Source organism: Cydia fagiglandana, chromosome 24 (genome assembly GCF_963556715.1).
Source record: "Cydia fagiglandana chromosome 24, ilCydFagi1.1, whole genome shotgun sequence".
Lineage (NCBI taxonomy): Eukaryota > Metazoa > Arthropoda > Insecta > Lepidoptera > Tortricidae > Cydia > Cydia fagiglandana.
Genome location: NC_085955.1, coordinates 9,411,906 through 9,426,899, shown reverse-complemented (window position 1 = coordinate 9,426,899; position 14,994 = coordinate 9,411,906). Strand labels below are relative to the sequence as shown.

At 38.0% G+C, this 14,994-nt stretch overlaps 2 protein-coding genes across 2 annotated transcripts in view; both read right to left on the bottom strand.

The window, feature by feature from the left end:
* Positions 1–14,994, bottom strand: part of LOC134676431 (U4/U6.U5 small nuclear ribonucleoprotein 27 kDa protein) — a 282,614-nt gene that overhangs the window by 174,874 nt on the left and 92,746 nt on the right. The gene's annotated exons all lie outside the window — the stretch shown is intronic.
* Positions 1–14,994, bottom strand: part of LOC134676438 (zinc finger protein 808-like) — a 359,726-nt gene that overhangs the window by 344,171 nt on the left and 561 nt on the right. Inside the window, exons 2-9 of the mRNA XM_063534833.1 lie at positions 10,705–11,650; positions 7,741–7,870; positions 6,496–6,563; positions 6,067–6,272; positions 4,825–4,961; positions 4,299–4,579; positions 3,786–3,867; positions 2,879–3,167 (exon numbers count right to left, since the gene is read on the bottom strand). Of these exons, the coding sequence (XP_063390903.1) occupies positions 2,879–3,167; positions 3,786–3,867; positions 4,299–4,579; positions 4,825–4,961; positions 6,067–6,272; positions 6,496–6,563; positions 7,741–7,870; positions 10,705–11,638 (2,127 nt within the window). The 5' untranslated portion in view covers positions 11,639–11,650. The remainder of the gene's footprint in view (positions 1–2,878; positions 3,168–3,785; positions 3,868–4,298; positions 4,580–4,824; positions 4,962–6,066; positions 6,273–6,495; positions 6,564–7,740; positions 7,871–10,704; positions 11,651–14,994) is intronic.

Below are 14,994 nucleotides of genomic sequence, written 5' to 3'. Positions count from 1 at the left end.
TTGCGAGGATCGCAGTTCTAACCTAACCTAACCCACTTTTGTGACATCAGTTCGTTTTTTCGAGGGTCACAGTTCTAACCTAACCCACTTTTGTGGCAGCAGTTCGTTTTTTTTTAGGGTCACAGTTCTAACCTAACCTAACCCACTTTTGTGGCAGCAGTTCGTTTTTTTTGAGGGTCACAGTTTTAACCTAACCTAACCCACTTTTGTGGCAACAGTGTGTTACCATTCATTATGGAAAATAATTGTTATGATAATTGATCAATAGGAAAAGTAACTGTTATGATAATAGATCATTAGGGCAATAGCCATTAGGTCAAAACAGTTAGAGCATGTTATTTTATGCCATACATTGTTAGGGATTTCGAAAATATGGTAAAAAGCTTTAGGGATCTTGATAGTTATGGTATAAATGTTTAGGACAAATGATTCTTAGGCTAACCATTACATTATGGAAAATAATCGTTATGACAATTGATTGTTAGGGCATGTGCCCATTAGGGCAAACCAGTTAGAGCAAGTGACTTTAGGACAAACGTTGTTAGGGATTCAGAATGACACCCCTCAAAAACTATTCATGATATCGAAAAACTTGACAGGATAAAACTTGTAACTAATTTTATCAGCTTTCGGTTTGTCTTAGTAGTCATGTCGCTAAGACGCAAAGTTTCCAAGATATCAATGAAAAACCGATAAATTCGACCTTCTTACCCCCCTCTACCCCCCAGCAGCGGGGCTACAGCCGGGGACTTTTGATATGTTCACCTCCTAACTAGTCCAAACAAAGTTACGGAGTCAAAAATTGTGTTCCTAGCATTTCCCTCTACAACCTTTTTTGAGCATTCATTTCTTGACCTATAAGTGGTTGTACCGCTACGTTGTATTTATTATTTAAAGATTTAATAAATAAAATGTTCGTTATGAACTTTAACCACAGCAGTTGGACAGAGTCATTGACAAATATATTTTTTTATTATGGTGGGTAGACGTACCTACCCTCCATATATTTTATGAACATTGATAAAGACAGTTGGAAGCAAATATTCATTATAAAACTTAATCGCGTGTAATTAAGTTTTAAGCGTTTTAAGTCCCGTTTTATGATTAATTATGTATAAAATTCGTGATAATTTAAATCAGAGTTGGGAGCAATGTTGCTGTAGAAAAATGTTTTTATTTTTATTACTCGCAACTTTTTCTCGGAAGCCAACGCACACATAGAAGCTTCAGGCGCACACATGCGCAATTATTTGGGGACATAACTTTCTTAGGAAGTGAACAGGCCTTGGCCACCAGACATGAGTAGTTCGCGAATGAAAGATTCAAATGAAGCTTCACTTGATGTCACTCTTTCATTCACTAGTTCAGCGCGGGTTCATTTAGTTCTTTACTTCAGCAGTTCAGTTTAAAAATCTGTTCATATACTTGCTCATTCGCTTGAAGAGTGACAAGGACGCCATGTTAAACCTTCGATTCATAAATAAATTTACTTAAGTGATTCATATTGAATGAAATTATCTATCAAATTCTTCATCCAACTCAATATCCATCAATGAGAGAAATGAAAACAATATTTTTGATATAGATCAGTGGTTGGCAACCTTTTAGGGCCCCCCCACATCTGGCGGCTTTCGAGCGACGGCGTCTACAATTCTATGGCCGACGTCGACGCAACTGCGCAGCGACGTCATTTTCCATAGCGCTGGACCGACGCCGACAGACGCCGACGCTCGAAAGACGCCAGATGTGGGGGGGCCCTTAGTTGCCAAGGGCCACAATAGTAGTTAACGAAGTTGACGCGGGCCGCACTTTGTTAATATTTTTGTCTTTATCAGACATTGCTGTTTGTCAAAAGCATAGACTAGGAATCCTCTAGACCGAGTTTAGAGCAATTATTTTATGCAACCGATGATGCCAAAAATGCGGGGGTGCGCGGGACGACGTGAGCGAAGTGATTGGTCCGTTCAAAGACACGGACGTCACACAAAGACACTTTCGACTCGAACATGGAGTAAAATTACCGTATGCGTGGCAGACGGAGTAGCGCGACTATGCTAAGTCTGGCGGATGTTGTGTCTGTGGTCAATAGGTACATAGAAAGTAGCCAGGGAGGCTCGCCCGGCCGCAAGCTATACCCAAATAGTAATAGCACTTTAAAGTAGCGCTCTCCCCTTCGTGACTCTTCTAACATACTTGCAGCATTTCTAGATGTAGGAACAGTGTTTGACTCACCATGGTTTCTCTCCGCTTGTACGCCTTTCCGCACAGCGTGCACAGAAACGGTTTCGGTCCGGTATGCGTCGCCTCGTGCTCCTTCAAATCGGTCTCATCCTCTATATTGACCAAACAGTAGTAGCACTTCAAAGTAGCGCTCTCCCCTTCGTCACTCTTCTAATATACTTGCAGCATTTCTAGATGTAGGAACAGTGTTTGACTCACCATGGTTTCTCTCCGCTTGTACCAAACAGTAGTAGCACTTAGTAGCGCTCTCCCCTTCATGACTCTTCTAATATACTTGCAGCATTTCTATATTTAGGAACAGTGTTTGACTCACCATGGTTTCTCTCCGCTTGTACCCCTTTCCACACAGCGTGCACAGAAACGGTTTCGGTCCGGTATGCGTCGCTTCGTGTTCTTTCAGCCCGGTCTCATCCTCTATATCCACTAAACAATAGTAGCACTTAGTAGCGCTCTCCCCTCCGTGACTCTTCTAATATACTTGCAGCATTTCTAGATGTAGGAACAGTGTTTGACTCACCATGGTTTCTCTCCGCTTGTACAACACAACACAGTAGTACTTTAAAGTAGCGCTCTCCCCTTCGTGACTCTTCTAACATACTTGCAGCATTTCTAGATGTAGGAACAGTGTTTGACTCACCATGGTTTCTCTCCGCTTGTAACCCTTTCCGCACAGCGTGCACAGAAACGGTTTCGGTCCGGTATGCGTCGCTTCGTGTTCTTTCAGCCCGGTCTCATCCTCTATATCCACCAGACAGTAGTAGCACTTTAAAGTAGCGCTCTCCCCTTCGTGACTCTTCCTATGTACTTGCAGCATTTCTAGATGCAAGAACCGTTTCTGGCAGAACTCGCACGCGTGCGGACGTTTCTGGTAGTCGCGTTTCTTCTTCTCGCCTTTTTTCTTTTTCGTTTTCGACTTCGCTATTTTTCTGGAATATAGGAAGAGAGGTGTCATTGGAGGTTCATAGATTTGACTGCCAATACAAAAAAAAACCTTGAAATTTGTGTATAGGCGCACCAATAAAAGTCTGCAGCGGATTTGATAGGCCACGCAGTGTAAGTGTTATTTATACGTCATAATTTCATAGAAGTTTGACGTTTAAAATGACACTTGCATTGCGTGGGCTAGCAAAATCGCTGCAGACTTTTTACGGTCTAACTCTAAAGTAATTAATGGATGACCTCTAATTTAACTAAATCAGGCCCGGATAATTTTATGAATACGGGGGTTAATGTATTTATTTAAGCCGATACATTTTTGCGCCGAACGGAGCCGAGTTTGCCCGAAGCGAGCAGTTTCGCACCCCTGACATGGCTTAGCATAAAACTAGAGGACATCTTTATACAGATGTAGTGCATTATCATTTTCCATCGTATTTTCACGGAAACGTATGAACGTCTACTATTTCAGTCAGTCTCGGTACAAAAAGTACTGACGTTGACTGAAGTAGCATGACAAATACGAACGTTTCCGAGAAAATACGATGGAAAATTATGCACTACATCTGTAAACCCATGTTTTTATTACAATCATTAAAACCACTTACTTCGTGCCCATATCTCCATCTTCCTCTTTCATCGCTTCGTCTCCCTCTGTCTTCACGTCCACCTCAATTTTCACACCGTCTTCTGTGAATTCCATAATTTCTTTTTAGTTAAATTTTTTAACAACAAAGTGGAGACCGAGCTAAATCGATATTGTGCTTAATGAACAGGATTTTGAGCCTATGGCCTTTGCACAGTAACCTGCCTTTGCATCTAACTCGATGTTATGAATCCCCTACTGCATATGAGCACTTGTAAGGTTTCTCCCCAGTGAGCTGCCTCATATGTATACTCAAATAGTACCAATGTAGCTTACTTATTAATAAAATCTGTCAGTACTCACTGTCAAACGATTCCGAATGCGTTAAAACATGCCTATGCATCTTACTTGAAGTTACGAATCTGGGCATTGCCTAAATAACACTTGTATGGTTTCTCCCCAATGTGCGGCCACATATATATCCACAAATAGTACTAATGTAGCCTAATTATAAAATAAAGCTGTCGGTACTCACTGTCAAACGATTCCGAGTGCGTTAAAACATGCCTATGCATCTTACTGGAGGTTATGAACCCCCTGCTGCATATGTAGCACTTGTAAGGTTTCTCCCCGGTGTGCGTCCGCAGGTGTATCCGCATGTAGGAGTGCGTGCTGATCTTCTTGTCGCATATCTTGCAGGTGAGGGGGCCCGCGGTGTTGGAGCGGCGGCCGCGCGCGGGGGGCGAGGGGGGGGCGGCCCCCATGCTGGGGGGCTCGGCCCACGTGTTGGAGGGGAAGTAGTCCTCGTCTGATAAACTGGAAATTATATAAATAAATAGTTATTTGTTTCACTCGGGGGCAAAGTTGTTGTTTAACCGCTCGTGCTAATATTGATACCCGAGCAAGCGAAAGATTTCAAAAACGGAATGCAGTTTTGTTTCTTTTAAAAAATAAAGGAATGTCTCCTTTAAGTAAAATGAGCCAGCTTAAGGATTTAAGGTAGTTTCCCTCCAGGGCCCGACTTATCTTTCCACACTGTATTTCTTTATAATATGACTGACCTCTCGTCCTTAACATCGTCGTGATCGTTGTCAGGCAGATCGTTGTGTATGTCGTCGCCAACGCCGACATCGTTGTCCTGCTCTTTCTCCACCTTGATCTCTATCTCCATCTCTGTCTCCATCGTTTCTACTGGCACCTGGAATTAGTTTTATCTCCCTTTAACCTCTAGCCGCCCCTACGTCAAACCTTGCCAAGCAAAATTAAATTTTATTTTGTCAACACAAAGTTCAAATTAGAATGGAACAGGAGACCTTTTTATAGGTCTCTGGGCGGCTAGAGGTTAAGTCTTAAGGGCCACTTGCACCATCCCACTAACCCGGGTTAACCGGTTAAACCTGAAGTTACCACGGTTACCAGTACAATTTGACACTGAGTTAAGGGTTTAATTTAACTGGATAACCCCGGGTCAGTGGGATAGTGCAAATGGGGCTAATTGGTGCAAGTGGAACTAATATGCTTATACCGACTTGAAATGGCAAGCAGTTTGGAATTGTTTAGAGAAAAATACTAAATAACTAGGTATTGCCTGCCTCGAGTTATTAAACGACCTCGCTTTACTCGCACTGTAAACAGAGCTCACCTTGACATCATCCATGACTATAACAAGATGCTCCACAGCTCTTCAGTCTTCGGCTTGTTTTAAGATAAAACACTATTTTTTACCAAGATTGGGGATTGCCTGCCTCGTTACTATCGACCTCACCTTGACATCGTCCATGACTATGTCCAGATGGTTCATAGCGAAGTCCTTCTTGTCATCCATGAGATCATTTCTGTCCTGCATCAGCGCTTGATCCATTTCGGGCCAGTCACTCCACAGCTCTTCAGTTTCAAGCTTGTTAGAAAAACACTAATTTTTACCAAGATTAGGGCTTGCCTGTCTCGAGTTATTAAGCGGCCTCACCTTGACAGCTTGACATCATCCGTGACTATGTCCAGATGGTTCACAGCTCTTCAGTCTTCGGCTTGTTTTAAGATAAAACACAATTTTTTACCAAGATTAGGGATTGCCTGCCTCGTGTTATTAACGACCTCACCTTGACATCGTCCATGACTATGTCCAGATGGTTCATAGCGAAGTCCTTCTTGTCATCCATGAGATCATTTCTGTCCTGCATCAGCGCTTGATCCATTTCGGGCCAGTCGCTCCACAGCTCTTCAGTCTTCGGCTGGTTTTGATATAAAACACTAATTTTTACCAAGATTAGGGATTGCCTGCCTCGCGTTACTATCGACCTCACCTTGACATCGTCCATGACTATGTCCAGATGGTTCATAGCGAAGTCCTTCTTGTCATCCATGAGATCATTTCTGTCGTGCATCAGCGCCTGATCCATTTCGGGCCAGTCGCTCCACAGCTCTTCAGTCTTCGGCTTCTTTTCGGCCTCTGCCTTTTCTCGGAGTTGTTCCTCAAGCTCTTTGAGGTAGGGCAGGATGGCGTTGTAGTCTGGGGGTTGAAATTAAATAGGTTTATAAACTGATCTAAATGTCATATACATAGATAAACACATACTTATATACATAGAAAACACCCATGACTCAGGAACAAATTAATATTTGTGTTAATCACACAAATAAATACCCTTACCGGGATTCGAACCCAGGACCATCGGCTTCACAGGCAGGGTCACTACCCACTAGGGTCACTTATACTCTACGACAGAACTAACCGTAGGGCTCCCCTTCCAGCTTGTCTTCGGCGTGTTTTTTGTCAAAATGGCGCGTCAGATATTCGAACCTGAAATTAAAATATTCATATAAATATAGTTCGTTTTTTAGCATTAGAAAGAACTTGAAAGAAGGTAAGCGATCTTGACATGCCTTTTAATTGAAAAACGCTTTTTAAAAATCATTAACTACTCGTATTTCTTATGAAAGCAGAGGAATATAAATTATCGTATTAGATTCATAATTGTTACATATTTGCCGTAGCTTATTTTTAAAATGTGTTTTTCAGTTAAAAGACACGTCAGGATCGTTTACCTTTTACCTTATTTCTAATGCTAAAAAAAACGAACATTAGGGAGTATTACTGGCACGAATTTGGCGGCCATTGCCGAAGGGCACACAGAATTAGTAATGGAAAATAAACAAACGATATCACATTTAGACATTTTCTGATGAAAGGCTATAAAAAAAATACTGCCACGAATTAATGACATTTTTAGAATGAATATTAACTGTATGTAACATATACCACGGTCTAAAAATATAATGTCAAAGTTATGAAACATAATCTGTTCTTTAAATAATAAACTACTGCGTGTTGCACTACATATAATTGTTTTCCATCGTATTTTCTCGGAAACGTTCGTATTTGTCATGCTATTTCAGTCAACGTCGGTACTTTTTGTACCGAGACTGACTGAAATAGCAAGACACGTTCGTACGTTTCCGTGAAAATACGATGGAAAATAATTATGCACTACATCTGTATGGCCGGGCCTTACGATATATTAAATCCATACTAATAAAGGCGAAAGTGTGTCTATTTTTCTGTCTGTATGTTATCTCTTCACGCTTAAGCCGCTGAACCGATTTAGTTGAAATTTGGTATAGAGATAGTTGACCGGGGAAGGACATAGGATAGTTTTTATGTCCAAAATCATCCCTGAAGACAGTGCAAAAAGGGGTGGAATTGAAAGAGTTAATGAATTGCCTAATAATTGAAGTAAGCAATGCGCGAATTGAATGATTGCTGTTACCATTATCCAGGCGCTATACCTACTTTAGCTGCTGTCACTAGTTCCACACAGCGGGCAAAAGCTAGTAATACATAGTAGTAGTAGTAGTAGTAAAACACTTTATTGTACAAAAAAACAAAACAAAACAGGAAAAATAACATTCGTCATTAGTACAAAGGCGAACTTATCCCTTTAAGGGATCTCTTCCAGTTAACCTTTGACATAGTTTACCTGGTAAATATCTTGTAGCATATCCGGCACTGGTACTTGATGGCAAGGTGTATCCGCTTGTTGTGGCGCCCTAGTTTGCTCGCCGTTATAAACGACTGGCCGCACTCGGCGCAGGTATATGGTTTTTCGTCTGAAATTAGGAACAATACGGTATTATACTTTATTTATACTGTATTTAAAATAAATTATATTACACCATGCATGAAATAAAGCACTAGATAATTATTAGAAAAACACAGATAGGAGTTATTTTAAAACACAAGTTCTATTTAATAAATCGGATAGAAATATAAAAAACCGGGCAAGTGCGAGTCGGACTCGCGCACGAAGGGTTCCGTACCATAATGCAAAAAAAAAACAAAAAAAAAACGGTCACCCATCCAAGTACCTACTGACCACTCCCGACGTTGCTTAACTTTGGTCAAAAATCACGTTTGTTGTATGGGAGCCCCATTTAAATCTTTATTTTATTCTGTTTTTAGTATTTGTTGTTATAGCGGCAACAGAAATACATCATCTGTGAAAATTTCAACTGTCTAGCTATCACGGTTCGTGAGATACAGCCTGGTGACAGACGGACGGACGGACGGATGGACGGACGGACAGCGAAGTCTTAGTAATAGGGTCCCGTTTTACCCTTTGGGTACGGAACCCTAAAAAGTAGGTGAGTTTTAAATTAAGTCTGTTTATTTAAAAAAATAATAGATTTACAATTTCTTAAACCTAGTTACAATCTTTAATATTGAAACTAGGTTTAAGAAATTGTAACTAGGTTACAATCAAACCTAAACCTAGTAAATAATTTATTCAATTTTACATATTATGTATGTATAAAACTTAAGAAACTAAAACCCGTTCTGAGCCATGCCGGGTCCAAAGGTCCCCATCACGCTAGCAGCGTTACCCCGCTGTATGGCGATGGAGACCTGTTGGACAAGCCATGACTCAGAACGGGGGTCATTCCCCTTTTCTCTGAAGCGCTTTCCAAGCTCCCTGAAAAGCTCTCGTGCCTCCCGTCCCCAGGGCCCAGCTGTCTCGACAGCGACGGGCACGAAGTCGTACGTGACTCCCAAGGCAGGGTATTTCTGTCGCTTATTTTTGGCGGCAGTCTCTGCCGCCGAACCTGCTGACTTAGCGGTGTGTCCTACATGGGATGCAGCAAATGTACTCACACAAGTTGCATACCATATAAGACACCGCCCTCTCTGCCAGGGAACCAGCGTCAGCCCGTCAGGCAGTGTTGGGCGTAATTAATTACTCGTGTAATTTAATTACATGTAATTGAATTACAATGTAATTCAATTACATAAAATTTAATTACATGTAATTAGATTTTCTGTGTAATTTGCAATTGTAATTACATTAATTAGTAATTGAATTACTCAATTACTTTTCATTTACCTTTTAAATAATATGCAAATATGAACAAATTTACTTGGAGTAATTATAAAGAAAAACTTTTATGAATTCCATTATACGCTGGATAACGTTATAACATATTTTTTATCCCTGGAATCATACCTTTACAGGGTACTATGTGACAAACCACGTTGAATATGGCGGTCGGCGCTTACGTCGCGTAGCACCGCATTAGTACTGGGGCGCCGCTAATAATGACGTAAGCGCCGACCTACGGTGCCTTTCGGGTTGGACTGTAGCAAAGGGGGGGCTGGGACTTAGAATTTTTTTTGACAAAGTGGTGTCATTATGACACTATTTTCAAATGATTGTAATGTGTAGATCACGTCAAAATAAGCATCTTTTACTGAAAAAACTTTTCTCTCAAATAAAAAATGGCTGAGTTAGACGCCTCCAAAGCTTGATGTTTTTAAAGGGAGCTGGGACTTAGAAAACTTTCATCGCGAGTGGTGTCATTATGATATATATTTTGTATGATTGTAACGTATAGAACACGTCAAAATAAGCTACTTTTACTTGAAAAACTTTTTTATAAAACTTTATTAAGAACTGTTTTGAAACCCCTGTTTTTTTCATTTTCTCAAAAAAAAATCTAAGTCCCAGAAACGGCCCGCTTTAATACAGTCCGCTATTTTCAATTATAGAAAAAAGTTTTTCAAGTAAAAGTAGCCTATTTTGACGTGTTCTATACGTTACAATCATTTAAAATATATGTCATAATGACACCACTCGCGATGAAAATTTTCTAAGTCCCAGCTCCCTTTAAAAACATCAATCTTTGGAGGCGTCTAACTCGGCCATTTTTTATTTTAGAGAAAAGCTTTTTCAGTAAAAGATGCTTATTTTGACGTGATTTACACATTACAATCATTTAAAAATAGTATCATAATGACACCACTTTATCAGAAAAAAATTCTAAGTCCCAGTCCTCCATTTGCTACAGTCCAACCAAATCAACCAAAGTTAACATTGACAATGTTGCTTAGTCAAATTGAAAACCATTCAAAATGTTCATCTGATTTTGGAAATAAAGATGATCAAAAACTTGCATTCTATAAAAGTAATTGTAATTCAAAAAAGTAATTAAATTAAAAAAATTATTAACAAAATGTAATTAATAATTCAATTACTAATTACATTTTGCAATTGTAATTAGTAATTAAAATTTTAATTACTTTCCACATGTAATGGAAATTATTTGTTGGAATTACATTTTGTAATTGCAATTGTTAATTAGTAATTCAATTACTTTTTGCCCAACACTGCCGTCAGGTCGTTTGCCTTCTGTTCGAGACAGCCCTGGTGGTTCCAATCTGTGTATCTCAAACCTAGTTACAATCTTTAATATTGTAACTAGGTTTAAGAAATTGTAACTAGGTTACAATCAAACCTAAACCTAGTCACAATCTTTAATATTGTAACTAGGTTTAAGAAATTGTAACTAGGTTACAATCAAACCTAAACCTAGTCACAATCTTTAATATTGTAACTAGGTTTAAGAAATTGTAATACTATTGTGATGTAATTAATATTCGTGAAACTTACCTGTGTGGGATCTCACATGTAACTTCAAGTAATAACTTAACGAGAACTGCTTATTACACGCGGAACATTTGTAAATCTTCTCCAAATCTTTGTTGTACTCCTCTTCCTTCCCCCCTTCTTCAGTTTGACCATTATTTACATTATTATCAACTTTATTTACACTTTCATTATTCACATTATTATCAACTTTATTTACACTTTCATTATTCACATTATTATCAAGTTTATTTACACTTTCATTATTCACATTGTTATCAACTTTATTTACAGTTTCATTATTTACATTAGCGTTTACATTATCATTATTTTGGATCTCTGGAGCTACCATAGTCGAGTTCTCAACAAAATCTGCTGCCTTTTCATTACCGATATAACCGTCCTCCGGTTTAATCTCTATTTCCTCTTGTTTCACCTCCTTTTTCAACTTTTTCAGCTTCTTCTGCTCCTTTTTCAACTGCTTCTTCTTTTTTTTATTTTTCATCCGCAGATCATAGCTAGTGAGCCTCTCTTTATGGTCAACCAGATGTGAATCTAGGTCTCTTAACAGCTTGTAGCTGACATTGCAGAGCGCGCAGGCGTAGAAAGGAAAGTTTTCATCTGTGATCTTCTGTGACCAGTAATTACTTTTTTTACCTCCCTCTTTTTTAACTTTTTTTAGATCAAACACTGGTTTCACTTCCTGTACTTGACTGCTTGTGGCTTCTTGTATAGTATTTGTAATATTGGTATTAGTATCTATTGATGTATCTTGAGCTACGGGAGGTATATCGTTGACTGGTGCTTGGTTGTGTAAGCTAGCTGCTAGATTAGCATAGTGCGCTAGTGGTTGCTCTAGTTTTATCTCGTAAGAGTAGGGGTAGTGAATGTGCTGGTAACCGTAGGGGGGGTAGTCATATGTGCTGAGCGGATCCATTTCCGCCATGTTTTGATCCATTTTGGTGGATATCTGGAAGTAAGAAGAAGTGTTGTATTAGTTTATTGTGTGTTGCTGCTATAGCAACAAATAATAAAACAAAATAAAATATATATTGATGTGGGCCCCATACAACTAACGTGATTTTATTGGAATGATAATGTACTGGTACGGAACCCTCCATGCGCGAGTCCAACTCGCAATTGGTCGGGTTTTTTTTAATAATATTGTTGGTGGCAATACTAATGACTCATTAGTGATAATAGGTATATTCAGACCGTAAAAAGTCTGCAGCGATTTTGATAGCCCAAGCAGTGCAAGTGTCATTTTAAACGTCAAACTTCTATGAAATTATGACGTATACATAACACTTACACTGCGTGGGCTATCAAATCCGCTGCAGACTTTGTTTGGTGCGACAATAATTGTAAATCTTGCAGTTAATGCCTTAGGACTAACCATTATTTTAAAACATATAATATTAATATTTATCCAAAATAAATACAATAAAATGAGTATTAGCAGAAAACATTGAATCTCAGATTGTTGATGGTAATGTACAAAATCATAGATTTTGTTGACTTTTATTTAATACCTAAAGATACAGATCTCCTATAGAGGAGAGACAAAAATAAGGAAACTTATTTTATTAGCATTTTTAGCATTACAAATAAGGTAAACAATCTTGATGCGTCTTTTAATAGAAAAACACATTTTAAAAATAAGTTACGCCAAATATGTAACAATTATAAATCTAATACGATCATTTATATTCTTCTGCTTTCATAAGTAATAGTTTTTGATTTATAAAAAGCGTTTTTCAATTAAAAGACATGTGAAGATCGCTTATCTTCTTGCAAGTTCTTTCTAATGCTAAAAATAAACGAACTATAGGTTATAGAAAATATTCATTAAACCAGTTTTTACATAGTATTCAAGGTAAACTACTACTACAAGTAAATTTACACCCAATGTATAATGTATGCCATACATTATACAGGATGTCCCAGAATTCGACGTCAAGCCGTAAACGGATGATAGACCAAGTCATAACAGTTATCATAAAAATACAAAAAAAAATCCAACTCATGTTCTTTAAAAATTATGGTCACTTTAAAAATTCACTAAAAAATCCACACCCTGTAATTATTCAAGATTACACAATAATAAAATATTAGAATAAATTATGGAATTTGTAGTAACAAGAGTTAAAGAACCATTACAGGGTGTGGATTTATTAGTGAATTTTTAAAGTGACCATAATTTTTAAAAAACATGAGTTGGATTTTTTTTTTTTGTATTTTTATGATAACTGTTATGACTTGGTCTATCATCCGTTTACGGCTTGACGTTGAATTCTGGGACACCCTGTACATTGGCTTATAGTTCATTTTTTTTAGCATTAGAAAGAACGTGCAAGAAGGTAAGCGATCTTGACATGTCTTTTAAATGAAAAACGCTTTTTAAAAGACAAAAACTATTACTTATGAAAGATATAGAATATAAATGATCGTATTAGATTCATAATTGTTACATAATTATTTGCCGTGACTTATTTTTAAAACCTGGTTTTCAATTAAAAGACACATCAAGTTTGTTTACCTTTTTTCTAATGCTAAAATAAACGAACTATAGGAACCTGCTGCTAGTGCTGGTTATGGTTGTTGTTAACTTGTGTAGTTAACAGCGCCATCTATTCCACCTTTTACGTACTTTATCGAGTCTAGAATCTCTAGATGGCTTAATGATCTACATAAATGTACCTACTTAGTTCCCTATACAGTGCATAGGCGGCGCTGTAATTAGTTTAATTATTTTAGGCCAGTGAATTGTAATGTACTCATGACACTTTTCCAATATACACCGTAAGAAGCACACGCTGTTTTGCCTCCAACTCCCTCAAGATCCTCCGACCTACGCCCACGTGCCAACAGTTGTGTAACCGAATAGCGCTATCTCAAAAACAAATGACTTTGAAAATGTAATTCTCAGTAATAGCACAAAATAAATAATAGTACTAGGTACAGAAGACTCACTCTCTAACAAAACGCGTCTGTTACGATCAGCACAGATATGGCCGCTAGGTGGCGACAGCGCCACGCGCGGCTTATGGCTTTCCCTAAAATTGGGGTGGAACGGATGTACTTTTAGCTACCTGTAGCAAAGCGACGAAATCGCAGAGTGAGCCACGCCTGGTAATAGACACTAAAGTATAGGTTAGCAATGAATTTTCTTTTGAGATAATTCTCTTCTCTCTAAGATCTTTAGCTTAGAAGGGCAGTATATGTATTTGTTAAAATTGCAACAAAACTATTTAATTCGACATAGAGCATTTTAAGGCTATTAAATCAATGTTGAGATAAGAAATGAATATGAGTTAATATTGGGTCTCTATTGTTTCCCATAAAGTTTTTAGTCATAATGCATAGTGCATTTTCGTTAGTCATAATTTTTTTGGTTCAGAAACGCGTAACTTTTCAGGATTGCCATAAAACAAACCTAACCTAACCTATCTATAGGATATTCTTACGAAAATTCCTAAAAGTACAGGGTTTAAGTTTTATGACTAACAATAATACATAGAGGTACAATAATATAGATATGAAACGGAGGAGGGGCCAAATGACCGAACGAGATACACTTATAGCACTTTCAGTAGGAGTAGCAGAGAAAGCGGTACTATTGCTTGTCCTTGTCACAGTCTCACTTTATGTTTGTTCCCCACTATAAATTTAGTATGTGCTATGGTGGGCAATAAATAACCCGACCGAATTACGTAGATTGTTTTTGGTAAATTGTCAGGAATGTTAAAACGTGTCTTTAATATTTACGCTTTGCATATGTTTTGTCCCTCACGGAGGCTCGTGCATACCACTTCTATGGGATGCTACCTTATACATATGCAATAATATGACATACAATAAATTATGACTTAAAACTTTATGTCAAACAAAGGGACCCCATTTAGGAGGTATCATTAGTACCCACAACACAAGTCTTATTGAGCTTACTGTGGGACTAGGTCAATCTGTGTAAAATTGTCCTATAATATTTATTTATTGAATCAATGTGTGATCAATTTAATTTATCTACAAATTGAAGTAACATTTAATTTTAAACAATACCTACTTGTTGATCTATTCAATGTTTAGATTTATCGCCATACAAACCGATTATCAACAAAGAACGCATACTAAATATAGCTACTAAACGTTTCACTTACAATAATATACTTTAATGACTACATAATAAATACCAAAATAGCTTTAAGCACTAAAAATACAGAATAAACACGCAACAATCCGCTTGTAGCTATAAAACCGTTTCAAACGATCATTTGTCCTCGGCATTGAGCCGATTACAACAAAAATCGAGAT